Raw genomic sequence first — 23,225 nt, forward strand, 5'->3', positions numbered from 1 at the left:
TGTCAGAGTGAAAGCAAGTACGCACATTTTCCAGAATGATATTACTGCTTGTTAAATGGTTGAATACTACGATGTTCAGAATTAATACACAAAGTAAATGTAAAATAAATTCTTTCCCCTTATTTTTATGGAAATCATTTAGCCCATAATGGGACTACACTCACACACACCTGGTAATTCATTAGTGCAGCTGGATGAGCATTTTATGTGGAGCAGATAGAGGAACAAATGGTACTGTGCATTGCTTCATGTAGTCATTATTGTCATTATTATTCCACATTCTGGCTGCCTGTAATTACCCACTTTCCTTCCTGGTACACCGCTTTCTCTTTCTGATCCCCCCTCGTTCCAAAAGTGCGGGCTGGAAGATAATGTAATCACAAAAAGAACGAAATTGCAACGCTTCTGAATCAGAGGCAGAAAGGAGTACTGTAGAAGGGCTTTGAAGTCAGACAGTTAATATTGATGAGGTGAGGCGTTTTAGATGATTAGCACCAGAGATTTCACTTCTGTCTTTTATTTTTGCATCATTAAGGTCAAACGCCTAAAATTTCAAACTTTGCTTACATTTTCCAGTTGCTTGATCAGCAGACATGGTACAGGGAGAAGGGCAGAAAGCTCCAATTAATATTGTTTGACTGAGTGAAAAGAAAATGAGTCCAAATATTTTTTCTATTCCAAAAGAAAAAAAAAACCTTGTGTGGGAAGAACATACGTATGACTCACAATCTGGACGTGAATGTTTTCTATGCTGGGTAAACACATCAAATGTAGTGCATGTCTGCTAGACAAGCTCAGCTGGAGAACTATACTTTAGCAGTTCACTTCTGTTGACATGCAAAAGCTACATTAGAGGTTTTTTGCTGACACTCTTCACAAAGTCAGAATCAAAGCGATGTAAATATAAAGCGCTAGCAGCATGTCCTCGCCATTGTTTTAAAGTCCTTGTCAGGTTTGCTCCTTATGATGCCACAGCAAAGCTCTCTATGCATTGTACTTCTTTAGCAAGTCCCTTTGCCAGTGCCTCTTGCGATCTGGAAAAACTTTGGGCATGCGGATCTTTTTAAAGTCCTCGATGCATTTCTTCAGATCCTCCTCCAGCATTTTCCTCTCATCCTCATCCTCATCCAGCCCAGGCGGGGGGCAGCCGTTCTCCCTGACGCTGGAACGTGGAAGCGTCTTTAGTTTGAGCGTGGTAGGACGCTGGGGGCTGTCAGCGGGAGGCGGCGATGGAGGAGAAGGAGGACTGGATGATGAAGAAGGTTTGGATGAAGGCAGAGGAAGGGGGAAGACCGGGGGTGATGGCAGTGGAAGGTCAGGGATGTCTGGCGCAGGAGGAGGAGGTGGGGGAGGTGTTAGGGGAGGAGGAAGCGGGTTTCGGAGGTCCAGTGTTGGGATGGTGCTGGTTTCAGGAAGGCTTTGGGTTCGGCCACTGCTGCTGGTTTCTGCTGTGGCTGACAGTGTAGGTGCGGCAGTGGGTTTAGAGGTCACTGCTTCAGTGGTAGTCGCTGCTGGGGGGTCAGAGGTCATTGCCTTGGAAATATCTGATGAACTCCCTGCAGAAAAAATAAAAAAATATATATTTATGAGCTAAATTTATGCTGATTTCAAATCTTTTCGTGCTTATAGTGAAATAAAAATATTGCTACTGTGTCTATACAATAGGCTACATATGTTCAGTAAATACACAGACAAATCCAGCTGATTAGCTTAGCTTAAAATCAATAGGGAGGGCATTCCAGAATACTAGTTCTTGCCTGAAAGACAGGAGGGCATAACGACCGCCCACAGTCCTGTAGTCATGGTGAGTTTGCCAGGAAAGTAATGTACACTATATATAAGTACTGGATTTGACTTGAACACAGATTAACTAGGGAGCTTTAAAGGTGCCTGTAGGCGTAACAATCTTTGGACTCAGTCAGGCTTTTCTGTTTTCCTCTTTCTAGTCTGTATGCTAAAATAAGCTAAGCTAATCACTCTCTGCATCCAGCAATGCATTCGATTTACAGGCTTCAGAGTTGTACTGCTTTTCTCATTTACCATTCACCGACAAGTGTTCCCATAAAAATGAAACGTATACGAATAACAAGCATTTACATTCAGATGTCTGCTCTGTTTGCATATAGGTCTTAGCCACCTGGGAAGCTTTCCACAAAAATTTGATTACATTTCACCTGTCTTTCTTTCTTTCTTTTTTTTACTCCCTCTTCTTTATCAGAGTGTGTCAGTAGTGTGCGGCTGGCACAGAAACAAACACCTGAGTCTTCAGCGTTACAGTTTTTTGTCTCCAAGAGTACAAAAGTAAACACACGCTGGCACAAGAGCATGTAGGAGCATTATGGAGGCAGTAATTAGCAGAGAATGGAGCTCAGCGTGAGAGATGAGGAGAGTGGAGGGCAGTTTCACTGCTTTTTTCAGTTTTAAATTACCTTTGGTTGCATGACTGTTTATCTGTGAAGATAAATACTGGCGCTGAACGGATGGCGTGAAACCTCCTGACCAAAAGCTTAAGAAGCTTTTTTTTTCACAGCGTGATGATTTTTCATCTCATCTCTGTGTGAGAACTGAGGATGCTGCTGCTATGGCACTTCTTGGAAAAACTAGAGTGTGTGCACATTGTGTACTTCACGGTCTTTGAAAACCAATGTACCATTTTCAAATGCAGCTTCTATTTCTCTCCCTCACTTTATTTATTTATTTTTAATGAAACCACTGAGCAAGCAATCAGCCTCTTCCTGTCCTTTTATTTCTGCTGCATGCATGATGGCACACACGCTCTGATTTGCTTGTGAAATTACAGAAAGCACCTGCATCTACCTTAAAGTGAATGCGCTTAAAAATGTGTCTTCACTTTTATACTAATCTCACATTTTGACCACAGGTAATGTTAAATCTCACTATATTGTATATTTGTTATGTATTCTCAAACTGTTTTGTCATGTGATCCACTTTGTTGAATATTATGTTCTTTCTTAGGCTGGACGTTAAACAGTATGAAGCATTTGAATGAGCAAAACATTTATCCCGTCATTCACATTACATGGGAGCAAGCTAAACACTGTGCTACAATACTACTCAGCAGGAAATGTTTTTCTTCTGCAGCAAGAGGTCTTTAAAATTTTTGAACAGGTATTAGGAGTTCAGAACACGATGATCCAGGCAAACACAAACACAAATGTCGATATAGGGTTCTGACATGCCGTAATGTGCACACAGCTCAAGAGTTTTCAACCAGATTGGATTTGATACAACCACCAGTCACGAGAGGAAAAATGTCTTTTCCATGAAGGGTAGCTGGAGGTTGCTGGCTCTCACAGGGTGAAAATGGTCCCAAGGAGGATGTTGCACCAAAACCTTCCTTTTGGTTGCTTGGAAATGGAGACCATTCATTTGCAAGTCTCAAATTGGTTGCCTCAGCACTGCAACCATTTTATTTTGAAGGAAAAAAGGCAAACGTGTCCTTTTCTGGTTTCTGCCTCACTTTGCACAGTTTAATTACCACTCGCAGAGTAGCTGGTGAGTGTTTGTAGGAAAGTTTGCATGGAAACTATGGTCAACCATAGCAATCATTAGTGATTAAAGCATCTACAAAGTAGTTTTTACCAACTGCTTAGAAATGCACATCTTTCTGTTTTGATGGTGGTTGCCAGGAGGTCAACTACCAGCCTCCATGTCTGTTTGACTGGGGTTTTAGTGACTCCCATGAACCTCCAGCAACCACTTGCCAACCTGTCGAGGAATACACATTTTCTTCTCATAAACAGTGCTGGGTGGTCATGGACAGATGGTCTCTAGGGCTTTGTGATTAGGACCTTAGTCACTAAACCCACTTGTCACCTTGACTGCCTTCTTCATTAACTGGAGAGCTCACGTAAGATATATTCATTCCAAAGTATCACGAAGCATTGCAGTACTAAACAAGGCAAAACAGGTATTCGACAGAACATCACTTCATATTCTCTACTGTTCACTGGTTTCACCATACTTAAGCTATTGTGCAGAGGTCTGGGGCAATAACTATAAAACCACATTACATTCACTTTTTACTCTTCAAAAGAAAGCAATTCGAATCATCCACAATGCAGGTTATAGGGAACATACAAACTCACTATTTTTGCAGTCTGAAATATTGAAAATTGACGATATAGTGAAATTCCAAACAGCACAAATTCTATTCAAAGCAAAAAATAAAGAACTGCCAGGTAATATTCAGAGTATGTTTTTTTTTGAAAGAAGGAAGTTATAATTTAAGGGGTTTTTGTAACTTCAAAACAATGAAGGTACGTACTACAAGAAAAGGCTTTTGTGTTTCTGTTCAAGGAGTGAAACTATGGAACAAACTGAATATGGAATTAAAGCAATGTCCAAACATAAAACTGTTCAAAAAGAGTTATAAAAATATGATCTTCTCGATCTATAAAGAAAAGGAAAATATTTAAATTAAGTGAATGTCTCTATTTAAAAACAAACAAACAAAAAATTCATGATGTGATATTATAGTATATAGTATATCAGAAATCTGTTCACTATTTTTATTACAAATTATATCAGTAAGGAAGCTGACTAAATATTCACTGATAATTTATGGGACAGGGGTGGGATTAAATAAGTGTATACTTCTTCCCACTCCCTTTCAACATGTAAATTAATCAGAATGTTTTTTTTGTATGTAATTTGTATAGTATATTTTTTTTTCTCTCATTTCTTTTCTAAATGTACTTGTATATTGTTCACATGTTGAAATAAATTACCAATCAATCAATCAATCAATCAATCAATCTATTTGATGCTCTCTTTAGATGGATGAGATAATCTGTCAAAGCCAATTATCTGCCTCCATCTGACCCTATGTTTATCATCCTCCTCTGTCATACCAATCCTCTGCATGTCCACCTTCACAACATCCATGAACTTCCACTGAGGTCTTTTTCTTTTCCTCCTCCCTGGAAGCGCCACCATCAACACTCAACAACTTTGTCCAATACATTCTCTATCACTTCTCTGCACATGTCCAAACCATCTCAGCCTTGCCTCTCAAACTTTGTCTCCAAACTGCTTCAAGCAGTCCCTCTGATGTACTCATTGCTAATTTAGTTCATCCTGATCACTCCCAATGAATATCTTAGCATCTTCAATTCTGCCACCTCCAGCTCCACCTCCTGTTTTTTTTGTCTGTCTCACCATCTCCAAATCATACATCACAGCAGGTCTCACTACCACCTTGTAAACCTTCTCTTTCACTCTTGTTGCTATCCTTGTGTCACAAATCACCCCAACACTAGTCTCAAAGATGCCCTTCTTCTTCTTTTTCTTCTTCTTCACCTCTCTAGCACACTGTCTGTGGCTTTGGGTCATTGACCCAAGGCATTTAAATTCTTCCACCTTCACTAGCTCTGCTCCTTGCATACTCATATTTCCATGTGTCTCCCTCTCATTCACACACGTGTATTTTCTCTTGCTTTCATCGACTTTCATTCCTCTTCTCTCTTGTGTGTACCTCGCTCCAGTGCATACCATAATTGTCACATGTCCAAAATGACATACAAGTTAACGTCACATGGTTAGCCATCACATGACTTCAAGATCTCAGTGTGTGTGTTGATGCAACATCATATTAAATAAGAAAAAAAAGCATACTTGGACTGTTACCTTGGGGGTCTGACTTTTGCTATTTCCCATTCAAGAAAAGTCTACCAGTAACTGATGCAGAAAAAATGCAAAGGGGTGAAAAAATCCATCAGAATGCAAGAAACGAAGTGTGTGGAGCTCAAAATTTCCTGGGGGAAGACCCTGAGATCCCACAACTAATGTGTCTCCTTCCATTTACCAATGAAACCTACTCCTGTGATCACTCACGTTTCCACTGGCTGTGAAGCATGCAGGTACAGTGCATGAAAATGCAAATGAACAGTTAAGCACTCTCAAACATGTTCAGTGCAACAAGCACACACATGCTCACACACACACACATATACACACACAGACATGCTCACAGACATACCATGACACACAACGGCCTGCACTGTTTCCTTTAGCAGAGCTTATCATTACGCTAACCAGCCTTACATAACGGCAAAAGCTGCTTGTGTCAAACGGAGGCGGCACGGCATATTCTCCCAGCTCCTTGGCTTTCTGAATACCTGAATGCGAGTGTGTGACAGAAAGTGCTCAAGCTAGTGTGCAAGAGCAAGTCAGTGTCAGCTGTGTGTGCCTGGGCATGCATATATAAGCGTATGTGTGTGTGCATGTGTAGGTGTGCTTGCGTATGGGCAGATGCGTTTGTTTGTGTGTGTTGTTATTCTGGGCATGAAAAGGAGGACGGCTAAAGACGGAGGGAAAGAAAGGATGTAGGGGGAGGAGGGAACGGGGTAGAAAGATGTTCTCCGCTGTGTGTGCTTGTGCATTTGGTGCATTCAGTGTCTTCATGATGAATACATGTGTTTGTGGGCTTCCTGAACGTGGGAGTATGGGGGCTTAGTAGTGTCAGAGGAGTAATCCACTGGGGGAAGGGCTCCGTGCTTTCCTCCTCCACCACTAAGCCTTATGGAGAAGAACAGCAAGAGAGTGCACTCAACCCTTTCCCCGGGCCACTTCTCCAGGGATATATGCAAAAGCTAGAGCTTTTTCGCACACATCACCCGCCCCACCTCCTTTTTTGCCTTTCCCATCTGTTCAGTGTGTCACATCCCTGCGTTGCCATCATTACTGCTATTAGCAACTCTAATGTGTCACTGTTGCCGAGGTTTATCACCTCTCTCTTATAAAACGTCTCCTCTGCTGTTTGTAATGCTGTCACCTGGATCTTTCATTTTGGTCAAATCAAAGCGCACCATTTATTCCCACACGGAGACTAAATAAAGCCATGAAACAGCTTGTAGGGCCTTAAATAAAGCTGGGTTGATATTAACAGTCAATTGAAATAAAAATAAAGGATTTTCTTTGACTTGTGTAATTATAAAGAGGTTAAAAAAGGCAATGATAAATGTCAAATGGCCACTTGAACAAATCATTCTCATAATAAAATGCCCAGCTTTTGAGCAGAAATAAATATGTTTACATCGTGGTGCAAAAAATGCTTTTAGTCTGTATGGCTAATTTACCCACTTTATAACAACAGGAGAAGACGTGATTCTTTTTAATTAGTAGTAATTTTTAATATTAGTGGCCACTTTGAGCGACAGGTAGCTGATGATACAGGTGGCTGTGTTGCTAGCTAGCTTCACCGCTACTGTTTATGTTAATGCCTTTTGGCCTATTTTAATGCAATAATATCAGACAAATAGCATTGCTCACTGTGTGGTTAACAGTTCTAAGAAGTCCATGTTCCATCTTTGGTGAGGTAAATACTGGGATTTTTATCAGTATGTTAGTAAGAACTGATTAACTGTTATCTGTGCCATATAGGCTCTGTTGACATTTTGCTAACCAAACATGCTAATGTTAGCTGATAACACTCTCCGATAGCTGATGATTGCTAATTCTTTCCTTGTTGAAATGTTCACTTTTTACTCCAAACACACCAAGGTCGCCATCAAACTAAAGTCAAGGCTTTAGTATGTTCACAGACTGCTGTGTGACTTCATGTTTGCGGCTGAAATCTGGGATCTGGGGAGGCCAATAGTTCTGTGTGCATAGCTCAGCCTTTTCTCCCTGCTTTCCTTCTTTAAGAATGGCTTCTTGACAGCCACCCTGCCACTGAGACCATTTCTGATGAGGCTTTGATGAACAGTTGATGGATCAACTGATGATCTCTCAGGTCCCGTGTCAGGTCTTTGCTAGAATTGTGCCCTGAAGCTGAAGCGCACAGATGTTGCCATAACAAAGCTGGGAAGTAATGGCTAGAGGGAATCATTAGCAAGCTAAACCTCAAATTTCCATGCTACTAAAAGTTCACTGAACTGAATAATTTTATAAGTTAAATATTCAAGGGACTGCTAATGCTGTACATAGACAGCATGATAGATGGACTTTGTTTCCATTTCTAAAAACTAAGCCAATGCTGGTGTGCCTCAAATGTGTTTTCTTTTTAATGGCCAGGAGGGGGCTACTACTCTTTTTATAGAAAAAAAATTGAGATCATGCTGAATAAAGCGTTATGTCTGTTTTACAAATTAAAAAAGATGTATATACACTCTATATAAGAGCTGATATCCCTGTGCTGATGTTGTTCCTGCATCATCATAATGTCTGTCCATGTCAATATAGTTGTGATGTCATAGCGTTGCGATGTTTATATGAAACTATCTTCTAGAAGATATAGTAAGCATTTCAAGTGTTTTCTTTATTAATTTATACAATATGATAAATATTTTATCAAGTCTGGCCAAATTTAGGTTACTAATGTTGGTTTGCTAGTGATAATTTATAAAAGCATTAGCTAACTTCTTGGCTAACACTAACTGAATGCTCAAACAACGTCATTAGCAAGTTGCAATATTGAACCTGGAACATGTGCAGTTTCGTTGGTTTCACAGTGAGAAGTGTTTTACCCTCATCAAGTTTAGTTTCATAACAACAAAATGGTGATGGAGACAATGTTCAATATGAGGCTTTTTAACAGCAGGTGACATCATAGTGGCTGCAGCCATCTTTTACACCGTCTGTTAGTAGCCTACAAATGTTTATGATATGTTGGTTTGTTGAAAAAAAGAGGAAAAACTTTCATATTGCACTGGCTTTAAAGTCCCTAAATGCTTTGTTGTGCTTGGATGTTTCGTCAAAATATATCTGCTACTCACACAAGGTCAATTAATAAAAATTTAATTGAAATCCTAAAAACAGTAGATGAGTGTAGAACAAAGCTGCGTATCAGCAGCCACGACCGGGTCAATCAGCTTGCCGGTACTTTTTAAAATTCACTGCGACCGCTGACAGGTGTCGTGGCCTGAGGATGGAGAGACTGGCAAACAAGAGGACATCATCATCTCCATGGAAACGGCACAATGATGTGCAGGAGCCAGAGCTGCACAAATGCATAGTAATGTCTCTCAGACTGAGAGGAGCATTTTATCCTTTGTGGAGATGTACATATGGCTGTATCCTGCTGTTTCAAAGGAAACTGCACGCTACATAGTTTTGCCAATTGCAGCATGTTCCATATCTAATTACCTCGTATTCAGCTCAGATTTCCATCTCTGTTTTGTCAAACGATCTGCATGGTGCCTAATGACAGTGCGAGCGTCGCCTCCTACAGTCGCCTCTTTCATTGTCCTTTTTATCTCTGATTGACGACAAGCAAATACATACGGGGGTGTAATCAGACATAGTAATATTCTATTCTTCACATCAACTTTACATGCTGGGGCATAAACAGAGCTGCCTATGTCAAAATCACTGGAGTGCGCTCACAAGTCTCAGAGCAATTACAAATCTGTCAATCTGCATAATGTGGAGGAAATGCCTGATGTAAACAGCTGGAGACCAGAGAGTTGCTGCTATGTAAGAAAACTTAAAAAGGGGAGTAAAGGTCAGAGGAAAGAGAGGGTGAAATAGTGGGAAAAGTTTGGAACAAATTTACAAGCGCTAAATTTCTAACAGATACGGTGTTTCACTGCATTTAGAAAAGACCAGAACATTTTTCTTATTTCTGCATGCTTGCACGTATTCAGTCTGAGTGTCTGCTGATTCACCTGCCTCAAGTATCTCCTCTTTATCTTCGCTTTCCTTTCAAAACCCTGAGCTGCTACCTGGCTCCCACAGGGCATAACCAGCCTGCCTAAGCACCCTAAAGTCCATCCTGGCACCCCTCGGCTCCTGCAGCTACTGTGCCACCTGCTTCCTCTTTCCTCCTGCCTGCTTTCAGCAAAGTCCAATCCTATCCTGGGCTGCAGCACTAAGACCAATCCTGACTGTTCAGATTACTGATAATTAGAGGGACAGATTAGAGCCCAAGTCTCCAGATGGCCAAGGTGAATCCTATTCTAATGACAGCACTCACAGACACTGTGAGCTCCTTTAGACCAGCACAGACACAGAAACGCTCAGTCGCATGTTTTTTCCAGTTCTGTCATTAATGGATGGCATGAAAATCAAATTCAACAAATTTGAATAATTCATTGTTGAGAGATATTTGTTTGCATAGGAACATTGGAATAGATAATTTTATTCCTCAAAATGGATAAACTAAGCCCGATTACCAACATGCAATATAAAACTTTAAAAACACTGTCGTATAGCCTTTATAATAAATGTATTTATAAAGGGTGGGGTTAATACACCTGAATTTATTACAGAATAAGAACAAATTCTAGAGATATCAGTAGAGAAACATAATACAGCTCTATATTGCTCTTTACTCTCTGTTGACTTTTAAAGAGATATATCCAGCGAGCAGCACTTCACTGGGCGAAAATGCCAGAGAAGATTGGCCAGACTGCTTTGAGGTTAAGCGCAGCAACAGCATAACCACTTGTCATAACTAAGGTATGCAGAAGAGCATGGCTGAATGCACAACACAGCCTTAAAGCACAGGCTCAACAAAATTGGACCATGGAAAAACATTGCCTGGTTTGATGAGTCTCGGAATTTGGTGTAATTGGCATGAAAGCATGGATCTGTCCTGCCTTGTATATCAATGGTTCAGGCTGGTTCCCAAAGCTCACATCAGCTTAAAGTGGTTTCTAGCAAGGTGTAACTGTACAGGAGTACCTGCGGTGGCTACTAGAGTTAAAATGGCCCATTAATAAGTATTAATGGGCCATTAATAAGTATTATTAATAACTCTAATAATTAGAGTTAAATCAGCATTTTGTTAGTACCTGATTAAAAAACCACAGGACACGATAATGGCAGTTGTTACCCAACGTGGCTCTTGGTGACACATCAAGGAAACAGCTGACGCAATGGCCTCTGGAGTGAAAGCATTTGGTGGCTCTATTGTGCTGAACTAGACATTTTACTGGTGTGGTTTGCCCCCCGAGAGGAACGTGTCATTACAAATCTGTACAAAGTTTTTCTGCGCGATCATTATTATCCTATCATTAAAAGTTTCTATCATGATGGCAGTCTTCTTTCCCAGAATGACAACTCCCCCCGTCTATAGGGCATGCGGGTTCACTGTTTTGATGAGAATGAAAATGATATGAATTATATGCTTCACAGTCAGCAGAGCTCAAAATAATTAAACACCTACGGGAGATTTTGTACCAAGTGTTAGCACTGTCCACCAGCGCCATCAAAACACAAAATGAGGGAATATCTTTTGATTTAACTGTGTTGATTTTTTCCAGGGAAGTTACAGACCCTTGGAGAATGAATGCCAAGAAGTACTTCCCTTTAATTTGTCAAGTTTTACGTAAAATAGAATCATTGCATTTCTTTTAACATGCCGATTGAGGCAGCTTCCACCCTGCCTTTCCCAATCCAATCTATTACATCTCCATTTTGGCCTAATTGTGCCTCTTTTCTTTTAAAATTGCTCCTGCCTCGTCACATATTTATAGTCTCCGTGGGACTGTATATGCCAAGCTTTGCCACTTCAGTTCTTCCTTTTTGTTGCTTACACTTATCCTACAATTTCCCCGTTGACACTTTCACTTACTATACAACTTATATCGTGCTTCTTCATTCCACTCATGCTCTTGCTCAGTGCCTGCACAGAGCCATCATTTCCGTGTTGGAGAATTGCGCCGACAAAGGGAAAAACAAACTGGCAATGCAGGGAGAGTAATGAGATAACAGCACTGTAAATCAGTAGTGATTCCAGGTTGTCACTCCCCCCTCTGGCTTCCCCCCTGACGTGACCATCTCCTGTCCTAGCACAATGAAGTCCCCCCCTTCCCTTGTCATTCGGGGTGAAAATGTTTTGTGACAGCTGCTCTCTGTAGGAGCTGAGAATGAGGGGAAGCCAGGCATGTGGAGAAGCTGGAGGACAGAGCGATACAAGTGAATAAGGTACACATCTGGCTCGGTGCCTGACTCACTATAAATAGCCCAACACACACACAATGAGACCAAGAAGTCCCAAGCCAGTGTTACTGTACTCCCTAAATGTTGGCTTGCATGGCAGCAATAGCAAACAAGGGGTGAACACACACACACAGACATTTTGATGGAGAACACAGCGGTGCACCTCAGGCCGCTGCTACCCCCTGCCCAGGTTGGTCAGTGCTACTCCAAGGTAATTATCAGCAATGATGTTGTTCTATATGAGCATGTTCTTCTCTTTGTTTTAATTGCCATCAAGAGAGGAGGAGGGAGGTAAATGCCTTATTTGCCTGCTAATGCATTTTAAACTGTTCTCAAAGAAGAGTGAAAACAAGGCAGTCGATTAGATCTAAAACCTCACGGCCCAGAATCAAAATCCCAGCACGGGAGTTGTGTTGCACATCTTCTCGTTGCAACTTCCCTCTCCCCGCGAGCGCGCGTGTCCGTGTGAGCGTGCGTTTAGAGATGCCAACTGCACGCTCAGCATGTTTGTGTGAGAGGGAGTGGACCTCAGTCGCACTGACGCACCCGAAACGGAGGCCTGTCCAACCTGTCATCCAAAAAAAAAACAAAAAAAAAAAAACAAAAACCACACAAGCGTAAAGGCAACAGAACAAAACAACAATGAGCCAAATTATCCTGGCAGACAGATCCAAAAGCAGACGAGGCAGTGAGACATAAACAAGTACAGCCACATGGCTGCAGCTGAAGGCTCAGAATGAACAGGAACAGCAGCTTTCAGACATCTGAGGTGCTGAGAAATTGACTCACCCTTGTCTTGTCACTCTCACACATGCAATATGTCTCTCCCCGAAAAAGAAAGATGTAGTCTAGGAATCTTGGCTAAGTTTAGTCAGCTTAATGGTGAAGTTCATGAATCACAAACAGATGATAAAAAATACTGTTTCTTCCTTATGGTAAAGATCAACAACCCCCCATTTGTGCTGGTTTCATGCTACAGATTGATAGTGATAGCAACTATACTGAGTGTGCTCTTGATTCTGCAGTGTATCCCTTGGGTGCAGTGTGACTGAATCTCTTTGGGGGTGCTGATGGAGCTGACAGGCCGCAGAGGAGCATCTTACAGCACAGTCCTCCCCTTCTCCAAATAACAGGAAGAGAGATCAGATGGGAACACCGAATCCTTGTCAAATAAATACCCCCGCAGTCTCCCAAATATCTATCTCTCTGTGCCCCATTTTCCAATCCCCATTTCCTTTGACGTGCATCTGTTCCTGTTCTCTTCTGCCTTCTTCCCCTCTTTTTCCAAATAGAGAATGCAATGACCCAGCTGGCTCCGAGACAAGGATCATCCTCAGAGAGGGAAAAGAGACAGGGCCAAAGCATGTTGTCATGTAGAGCAGCCTACAGTAGCAAAAGCTTGGGTCAAATCACTGCCTGAAGGCACGCAGAGAAGCCAGTCTCGCACTCATTCTCGAATCCTTCGACTTTAGTGACAAATGAGTCCTCATAAATGTGAAAATCTGCGCTTGAAACAACAACAAATGATTGATTTCATTTGATAATTTGTTGTGTGACAAGCTGAAATTTGGCAATCTGCTGCGTTCCCCCCCCCAAAACATGAAGAAGCAAAAGGTCATGGTAAAATATCTTTATTGTGACACTGAATATGAATAGGCATACTGTGGCGACACAGTGAGAACCTGCTGCCTTTGCAAGCACACGAGCAGACAATGCTACACTTTTCAACCACGTGTTTCACAAGACACATTTAAAAAAAAAAGAAAAAAAACACCACTGAATTTCAGCGCGCACATTTCGTCTGGTCTGTGGATGCTCTGAATGTCAGCGTCTGAATGTCAACGTTTCCACGCATCTCGCTGCTGCTGTTGAATCTCAAGGAATTTGCGCTGACGAGAGGAGGAGAGGTTAAGGAGGCCAGTGCCTGAAATTTCACACGAAGGCATGTTTCTCCATGTTTGCGCTAATGACTGACCTTGGCACTCCCGTGTTGCTGTAGTCCGCCGGAGGACAGCGACAGAGGAATGCTGCCTGTGACTGTGTTTATTTGGGCTGGAGAGACACTGCAGGCACAGTATTGTCCTGGTCTCTGAGGATTTGTCATGCATTCCAGAGCGGGCGGGGGGGATCATTTTTTTTCTCCCTGAATTAGAGAGCAACATAAATTTTTCACAAAGTTTTGTGAAGCTCATTAGCTATGCTTTTATCAAGGCCAGAGTGAGATCAGGTTTAGAGGTCTTATACTACAGTTTTTCTCAAATGTTAAAACACAAAAGCCAATCCTGTAACCCAAATGACCAGTAGTCTAAACACATTTACTAAATGTAGCCACCATATTCCAGTACCATAAACACATGTCACATGAAGACACAATTCACAAAACACAACCCTCTGTACTCATAAATCTAAACACATTTTTCCTTGCTAAAACACATGTTGCAAAACAACTCTGCTCATATCCTCAAATGAAAGCCCATGTGATGCAAAATGCTTGCCACAGTCACCAATCTTTGAACACAGGGAACACACCTGGCGTCATTCACTACACACAATGACTCAAAATTGAAGACACTTGTTGCTAATGCTGTACCCACATGTAAAAGCAAGTTCAGAGTGCACAGTATGCTGAAGGTTCCAAACAAACACAATGGATGAAGGCAGAGTCAGGGGAAGAGGAATTTGATGCAGAGGAGGGAGATAAGATAAGATAAGATAAGATAACCTTTATTAGTCCCACACGTGGGAAATTTGTTTTGAGAAGAGCTGGCCCTGGAAGAAGAGGAGCAGGCCAATGAGGAAGAGGAGTTCAAATGAGAGGAGGAAGAGGAGCGACCAACGAGGAAGAGGAGAAGGCCAACATGGGAGAGGAGAAGGTCCAGGAGGGAGAGCAAGACAACCTCGCACCATCATTACGGACGAGATGCGAGCAACAGCTCAGCGACATGATGCCGCACAGTGATTGTGGTGTGTGTGGTGTGAATAACGTAAATAAAAAAACTTCACACCCTGTTCATGTTTTCAAGATTACTGTTGTGTGCAATAGATTCTGTTTTTGCATTGAGTTGTGTTACAGTAGTGTACGTACATGCAGGATTTTCTATAGATTTATACTACTCATATGAAACTCACAAATCTAAATGCCTAATCCTCTGCAGAGATCTACGACGATCCGTTACTGTATAGTTTCTAAAATATGCATTGGCAGTTATGGAACAAAGAACCTTCTCACAAATTGAGCATTGTGTTTTCAATTGTTTTGCTGTAGTGTGTAATGCTGTGTATAGTGTTTACAGTTTTGACAGCTTCGAGCTGCTCTCTTGGTGTGGGAGTTTGAGTTTTGCAGTGGGAAGGTGTGGTTGTGTTTATGTAGCTTTAGAGAAGGGTGTTGTGTTTGGACATTGGGGGACCTGGTGGTAACGTTTGTGAAATGTGTTTTAGCATTTGAGAAAAACTGTAAGATAATTAGCATGAGATAATCGCTCGGTAGAGAACTTCTGAGACAGAGTTTATAAAAAGACACGTGACTGCCTCACATACATAACCCTTAAGTCTGGTTGTTGTTCGAGTGTAAATTATGACACCTTTGCCCTCAATGAAAATACTTTGTACTTATATTGTATTTTGCTGTTGTTTTTTATTGATGACACACAAAAATGATTTCTAGTCTCTCAGAAATGGATAAACTGTTGCTCTGCGGGAGGTTGTAAATACTACGGAGTCCTGAAATTTAGATTCAATCTTTAAGATTTTGACTGCACACAGAAATTTGGTCAATTATTGGCAACAAAATAAGGGTTTTCTAATCTGCTTGGACAAGGCCTGTTATCTGTGCATGTCCTCGTTTCTATCCTGGCTCAGATTTTTTGGTCAAATGCTTCACGCAAGTCCAGGCTGAAGAGAAAAAAAGAGGGTAAAAAAAAAAAGTGGAAAAGCAGATGGAAGGATGGAGGACATGGTGCCTGAGGGCTGAAAATTTCATACGGAGGAGAGTTTGTGTCCAAGGACATTTCCTCTGATGGGAAACGCTGAGATGAAAATTTGAACGGCTTTACTTGTGATTGACTTGCATTGTCACCGAAAATTAAAATGTGAAACTGCGGTAATGGGAATGTGCTATTTTCATCATACTTTGTGCTCCCTGGTATTCAAAAAGAAAAAAAGAAAAAAAGAAATAACCCCCCTTTTTGGGGGTTAGGAATGGAAATACAAGCAGGATAGAAAGAAAGCATATTTTATTTGACAAATCAATTTGCGTTTGGTGGAACACTTTTAATATCAGTGTTGTCTATGCCTGCAGCGACACACTGCAGCAGGGTCTAACAGACTGACTCGGATGTCAACAACACTTCATCACACTGAAACACAATATTGCAATTTCTAGACATTTCAGAATACATTTATTACAACTGTCAGACACACTAAAAAGTCGACACCTTGCCGAAAGGGTGAACTTTGCCTTGCGCTGCCTGTTCCCCGAACAGTTTTAAATGAAACCTCTTATTTGTCCTCATTTTGAGCCATTTCTGCATTTTCCTGTAATCTGATGAATCCTTTGTTGGATTTAAGTGTCCCACGTTTATGTTAGTCTGAGGTATATGATGTGCAGACCCGTCCTGAGGCTGTATCTGGATCTTGTGCTCCTTTTTGAGCCGGCTGTGAGTTACTGAAAGTTACGCGCGCTCGCTATAAGCTGCCATTGCTACAGTGGTGAGAAAACACTGGGCTTTGGCTGGCTACAGCAAATCCTACCCTTTCTCACTGGTACAGAAGGAGTGAGCTATAGTCAAATACGCAGCCGCTTCAGCTAATACTGAGTATTATTTATTAACCTTTATTTAACCAGGAAGATCCCATTGAGATTAAAAACCTCTTTTTCATGTTATTAAGAATAACATTGTTGATTACGGGACATCCAAAGATCTGCTGTGATGACTGCTGATTTCTTCTTACGCAAATAACAGGAAGCAATGTGTAAGCCCATTCTGACATGTGACCGGCTGTGGAAAATAATTATCTTTAAGATGTAATTGATGCAACACCTTCCATCTTCTCTGCCCTATCAGTGTGGGTGATTAAAATACTGAAAGCTCCACTGCACAGTCAATACACACACCTTTTTCCCCCTCTCTCATTGTCTGTCTCTAAGATCTCTTGATATTTGAGCTTTAATAGTTTTTCAACATTTGCCACACAACCCGTTTTCTTTCTTTCTTTCTTTTTTTTTGGGGGGGGGAGACCTCCGCACAACTTCAATCTGCTTTTTCTGAAAAAATAACTTCACTGCAGTCTTTTCTTTTCTATTCACTCCAAAGCAGTAGAACAGATTAACTATGGCACGTTCCCAAACCACACGGACATGGTACTGGACACATTTAATAAAAACTAAAGGAAATTAGATTACACTTCCTTTGTGTGCGTGTGTGTGTGTGTATGTGTGTGCATGTGTTGGGGTTTCTCACGTCCCTCAAGGCTGATAAGATGTCCAATTATTTGGTAATTTAGTTCAAAGGAGCAGGAGACAGTCCGATCTGCTTGAGTAAGCAGGCAAAATATAGCACTGTACATCACGGCAACTCTTTGAAGCCCTTTCCCTTATGCCCTTATGACTGGTTCAGTAGTCATATAGACACACTGGTGTTTTTTATTCAACAAAATTAGCTCTTGGATACAGTATTGTGCTTTAACCAAGGCATATGCACTATATAGAGAGTACAAAAAGGGAATAGAAGGTATCAGTCTCTGCAGGAAAGGCTGTGGGGTTGCTGTGGTTCAGGGCTGGGGACTACAACTAGATGGAGAGGCGGCGGCTTAAGCAAGGGCAAAAGCTTGGCCTGATGATTTGGGGGGGGGGGGGGGGGGGGGTGAATTCGGGGTTGAAGGGGAAGGCTGCAGGTTCGATCTGCAGAGAAGGTATGAAGAGTCAGAGCAGCGGCCAGGTACTGTTCACAGGATAAAAGCTGGAGGCTGTAAAGAGAGATGGAAGGGCACAACATCTACAGTACATCTACTGGTTCAGAAGCCATCAGAGAGAGAAAGACAGGATGGCTGGAGGCTGGAGGGGGAGGGGGGTTCTTGGATACAGGGTGAGGGGACCGGGGAAACAAAGCCGATAGTCTCACTCACGGTAGAACACATATTCAGTGTAGCTGGTCCAGATCTTGTCGTCCGTCTGCTCGTGGGCAAAGGCACAGGTTCCTGTGGAATTGCAGGCCACCATGTGAAAGCCTGCATCTGCCAGCTTGTCAAAAGCCTGCTCCAGGAAGGTGAACTTGAGATAGTAGCGGGATGTATAGCGCTCAGGGGGGCGATCCGGGTCCCGGCTCTCGTTCAGCGTTTCCCCAAACACCTCTTTAGCCAGGGAGGTCTTCCCACACACCATGATCCGTGCCACTCGGCGAAATTTGGCATCCGTGTGGCTGTCGCGCCCCAAGGTGTAGGAGCCTCGGTAGCCAATAGTGATGAACCCAGAACGTTTGCCATCCATGGCGCCGGGCACCAGGCTGGCACAGGCAGCAGCAGCAGCACCCAGAGAGCCGAGGTTACGGGAGGTGTCAGTCCCAGGTGAGGAGTCCTCTGTGTCACTAGGACATCCCTCATCACCAAGGGAGTTCTGTTTGCTGATTTTGGGTGCCAGAAGCCTGACGAGCTCTGGCAGGTTGAAGAACTCAGCCTCTCTCTGCAAACGACCGCGCTCTGGGAAGTGGTCTGGAAGGACCAGCTGCTGGTCACGCATGTAGTCCAGGATGTAACGAAACAGGAAACCATCACGGTCTACAAAGAAGCGCCCCTTTGTGTCCCTGGCCAGTCCTTTGGCTGACTTTTGAGTAAACATCTCCCACAGCAGAGAGTCTGGCACGCTTGTGAGTGTAGAGTAGCGGGTTATGTACACCTGCCCACCGACATTGAGCTCTATGATCTCTGGAAAGGGTATCTCCTCTGCAGATATGCCACTATCTGGCAAAGCCATGTTCGCCTCCTGCCACGCTCGTCCACTTAGATGCAACTTTGTTTTACTTGTTTTAACTTGTTTTAGTTATAGTTCAAATCGGGATCAGCACTGGAACTGTTTCCAAGCCTTTCACGGTCAATGGTGTGGGCTGCTTGGCTGCCAAATTTCAGGTCCTGTGCTATTGGAACGCTGCACTATTTGTCAGCGCGTAAAAATAAGAAAAAAAGCTCGCATAAATGCTTTAAGCTGCCACACTGCTTCTAATCTAACTACAGCTTTTTCATTTACTTACTATAACATAGCGCAGGGATTCAGGAAGCGGTGACTGGAGCCGTTGTGTCCATGTCCTTTACGCGCAGGTAGACGTGTAGCTTGAGCATGAAATTCTGCTTTCCGTACCAGCTCTCTGGTCAGAAAATGCACCATTTGCACAACTACTCATTACGACTTCTCTTCGTCTAATCTCGTTTGGGTGTCCTGGCGCAAACAGGATCAGAACTTCAACAATGCGTTTTATAGCAGTCCGGCTCTAAAGGTTCTATTGTTGTTAAAATCCACGCGAAGAAGACGAAGTTCCAAATGTAGTGAGAGGCTATGACAGTTATTAAAAAGATCTCATTCGTCTCCATCCCTTTACGCACGCTGGTTAGCTGCTCAGACTCTCCGCTCCGGTGTCGTCTCGTGCCAAACTGTAACTTAACTGCATCGTAACGGTGGACACGGCGTTTATCTCTTACGCTTAACCACGCCCCACGGTGACGCGCCTCTGCCGTGATTCAGCTCAAAAACACCCAGTCTTCCAAGAACAAGCCGACAGCACCTTTCCGTGATTCTCCCAGTGGAGTCGCGGTTATGATTGTGCGATTTGACTCCAATTTGTCCTATAATGGTCTATTAATGGGTCGGTTTTTATCAGTGAGCTAGACCTGACTAAACAGCCATCTAAACGCCAAACTGCACCACTGCCCGAACCTTATATTTGCCAGGGTCACATTCAAACCCTCCCGCTTTCTTAGAAAATTCTTATATTGTTTGATGCCATAATTTTTGGCACCGCTCGCAGTGATCAGTGTGGTCACTTTGCGCGAGAGGGGTGGGATAACAGCGACATCTAGTGAGCACTCTAAAAGAAACAGTTTCCCTAAACACTGATAACAACTTAAATTCTGATTATAAAGATATAAAGGGTTGTTATTGGAGATAGTGCGCTGTAGTCTAAATACCTTTTCACTCAGAAATCTGCACATTTGAACCTCGCTGTGCACAATGATTTACAAGCACAGTTTGGCTCACTGTTGCTCTTCTGCAAGGTGGAAAGCTTCTCTGTGCTCAGCTGAGATCTGAGTTACTGTGATGTGACCATGCGGCTTGCACGGCTATGAAACCGAAACTAGAACCCACCAGCAGACACAGAGTGCATGGTCACAAATAGATGTGGTATTTACTGAATCATCTATTTTATAGTGTAAAGGCATGCATCTATACAATATCACAAGTGCATTTTGCAGGTTTCAAAACTCTGAGATGGTATCCAGCTGTTCCCTGGGTGAGAATGCCTTGTTGAGGCCAGATGTCAGAGAGAATATCTAGACTGTTTTGAGCTGATAGAAAGCCATAAGTAGCTCCTCCGCATACAGTGTTGCAACCAACGTATGCAGAAGAGCATCTCTGAACACAGAACATGTGCACCACACTGAGTGCCACTTCTGTCAGTTAAGAACAGGAAACTTGAAGCTATAGGTTGCTCACCAGAATTGGACAACAGAAGACTTGCTTGCTCTGATGAATCTCAAATTTTGCAAACTCAGATGGAAGGGTCAGAATTAGGTTTAAACAACATGAAAATACAAATCCATACTGACATGCATCAATGTTTAAGGCTGCTGCTGGTGGTGGTGGTGGGGTAATGGTGTGAGGGATGTTTCCCTGCACACTGGTCCACTGTGTGCACTTGGTTCCAGCCGAGCATCATTTATCATCATTTTGAAGCGCCTTGAGTCAACTTTTGTTGTGATTTGGCGCTATATAAATAAAATTGAATTGAATTGAATTAAAAACCAAAATCTGCCTGAGCATTGCTGCTGATGTCCATCCCTTTGTGGCCAGAGTGTACCGCTCTTCTGATGGCTGCTTCTAGCAGAATAACACACCATATTAAAAAGCCCAGATCAACCTTTCCTTTTATTGAACCAGTGAGAAAATGTTCCATTCAAAGAATTGACCCTTAGCTTTCTGGTATGTTGAAATTATCCCACTGCACAGACTAGACTGTTATGGGGCTTCATCATCATTAAAGTCACGTAGAAAAAAAATGTCATCTGAAATTATAATTGCACTTCCCAGCTTTTAAACATATTTCTTACTGAGTAATCACCAAAGTTTAAAGACGCCAGTAGGTAGCACAGACTCGTGTAGTCAACAGGCTACCTAATCTCTCTCCCTGTCTTTTCAATTTCGGCTGTGTCCACCACACAGACCCTTCACTGACAAATAAGCAGTCCAATTTTGCCTCTTTCCATGCAATCTGGCAGTAATTTCCCCGAGGGCCTTTGGTCTCCAGCTGGCTTTCTGCGCAGCAGCCTCACGCAGCAGTCTGGATTGGACAACTCCTGTTATGTGGGCCACCACAGGATATGGAGGTAATGTGGCAGTGCTGTCTGCCAATGAAATGAGTTGATGGAGCGGTCCCGGCTCCATTTGCTGTTCATCTTCACTGAAATATGCAACAGCAATATGCTGCCTAACACCAGAGTCCTGTGGAGTCCAGACTAAATTATATCCAACATAAAACGCTCCAGTGCAGAACCACATCTAAATATTTGGAGTTACTAACTCCTACTGAACCATGCCAGTGACTGAAAATGACTCTGTTAATATAAATACAGTATTTGTGCATGAATCAGAACCTTTCCCCCCCTTCCTTGTACTGCCCATTTCATCATTCCAATCACATCTATGCAACAGACATCTACACTGATCCTGAAAACTAGGAACAAAAATGACTACATCAAATAAATTAGTTTGACCTTCTGCGACGGTTGGATTATCTGTGTACGTCTGTCAATTCTCATAACACTGATGGCCGTCTGAGGCTGTTAGGTGTACTCTGCGTGTGTTTGATGCTCCGCTGATTTAAAATGGGCAGAGCAGTGGCTCACACACCCATGGGAGAGTGAGGCAGAGGATAAGCGTACTTAGGCGGGAAAGGGAAAAATGTGCTTACTGTTGCTCAAAAAGTACGAATTCAGAATTTAAAAAAAAAAAACCCCAACTCAACAGGCTCCTTGTGCTGAATTGGCAGACGATGTGATGCCATGACAAAAGAACAGTTAACTCAGGGAGGATTTGTCTGCATATTGATCTCTGCATCCTCAGCAGTTTCTGCTGACAGCCGCACCTGTGAGTGATTTATGAGATATTTTGTGGATTTCTTTTTTTTTTTTTTTTTTTTTCTTTTCTTTTTTTTTTGGCCTGTCCCGTTTGGCTCTTTTGCCATCAGAATTGTTGTCTAAAGGCAAAGAAAGATGCCCAACGGATTTACTTTACCAAACTGACCATCCCAGCCTTGCCGTAATGGTCCATTTGATTCACCTTTTATTGTTTATTTTATTTTCACTTACTGAATACGGGACAGACTTGACTGGGGGAAAGAAGGGGAGAAAGAAAGAGGGAAAGAGAAACAGCTGAGAAGAGGGACGGGGGAGAAGGGCAAAAAACAAAAACCAACAGAACGGGCAGAGAAAAAAAAATGCATATATCAATCACCTGGATCACCTGCTGAGAAAGAAAAAAGAAAGCAAGCAGAAGAGAACAAGAGTAATAGAATAAACAACATCACAATGATATATGGGAATATGACAGTAAATACTAAATGTTAAACATTATTGTGCAGCACATAAGATCAACAGAACACAGTGTGCTTTGAGGTAGGAGCCAAAAAGGGTGTAGTTTGTGGGTGTGATCACCCGTGTGTACACCTGTGAGCATGGACGCGCTTGTTTTTTGTTTTTTTAAAAGGTTCCTTCATGTAATAATCTGCTAGAGGGTGTGGGGGGGCCACAGCCCCGTCCTCCAGGGCTTGAAGCAGGTGTGGAGGAGATCAAAACTCCAGACATCCAGAGGCCCCCAGAACACAAGAGACCAAGGAAGACCAACAGAGGGGCAGCTGCGCCACTGTCCCGGAAAGAGCTGAGGAGAGTCCCAGATGAGGGCTCACTCAGCAGCCGCGGAGCAGAAGCCAGGGGGAGTTGCAGTGACGCGCCCGTGAGCTCCGCCGGCAGCCAGCTGCGCCTGAGTGACCGAGCCCCAGGCTGAGAGGCCGGGGGCACCCCACCTCCGAAGTGGCCCGAGCGAGCCCCAGGCTCCAGGC

General features: G+C 42.8%; 1 protein-coding gene across 1 annotated transcript; it reads right to left on the bottom strand.

The window, feature by feature from the left end:
- Window positions 1-984: 984 nt before the first annotated feature.
- kctd12b (potassium channel tetramerisation domain containing 12b) lies at window positions 985-18,883 on the bottom strand. Its single transcript, XM_085370022.1, has 2 exons — window positions 18,031-18,883; window positions 985-1,556 (listed from the first exon to the last, which is right to left on the bottom strand). Exons 1-2 carry the CDS (start codon window positions 18,872-18,874, stop codon window positions 985-987), a joined length of 1,416 nt encoding a protein of 471 aa, XP_085226148.1. The 5' UTR covers window positions 18,875-18,883.
- Between the last annotated feature and the right edge of the window lie 4,342 nt (window positions 18,884-23,225).

This window comes from Diplotaxodon limnothrissa, linkage group LG2, assembly GCF_057381915.1.
Source record: "Diplotaxodon limnothrissa isolate DT_005_m linkage group LG2, D_limnothrissa_male_GT1.1, whole genome shotgun sequence".
Lineage (NCBI taxonomy): Eukaryota > Metazoa > Chordata > Actinopteri > Cichliformes > Cichlidae > Diplotaxodon > Diplotaxodon limnothrissa.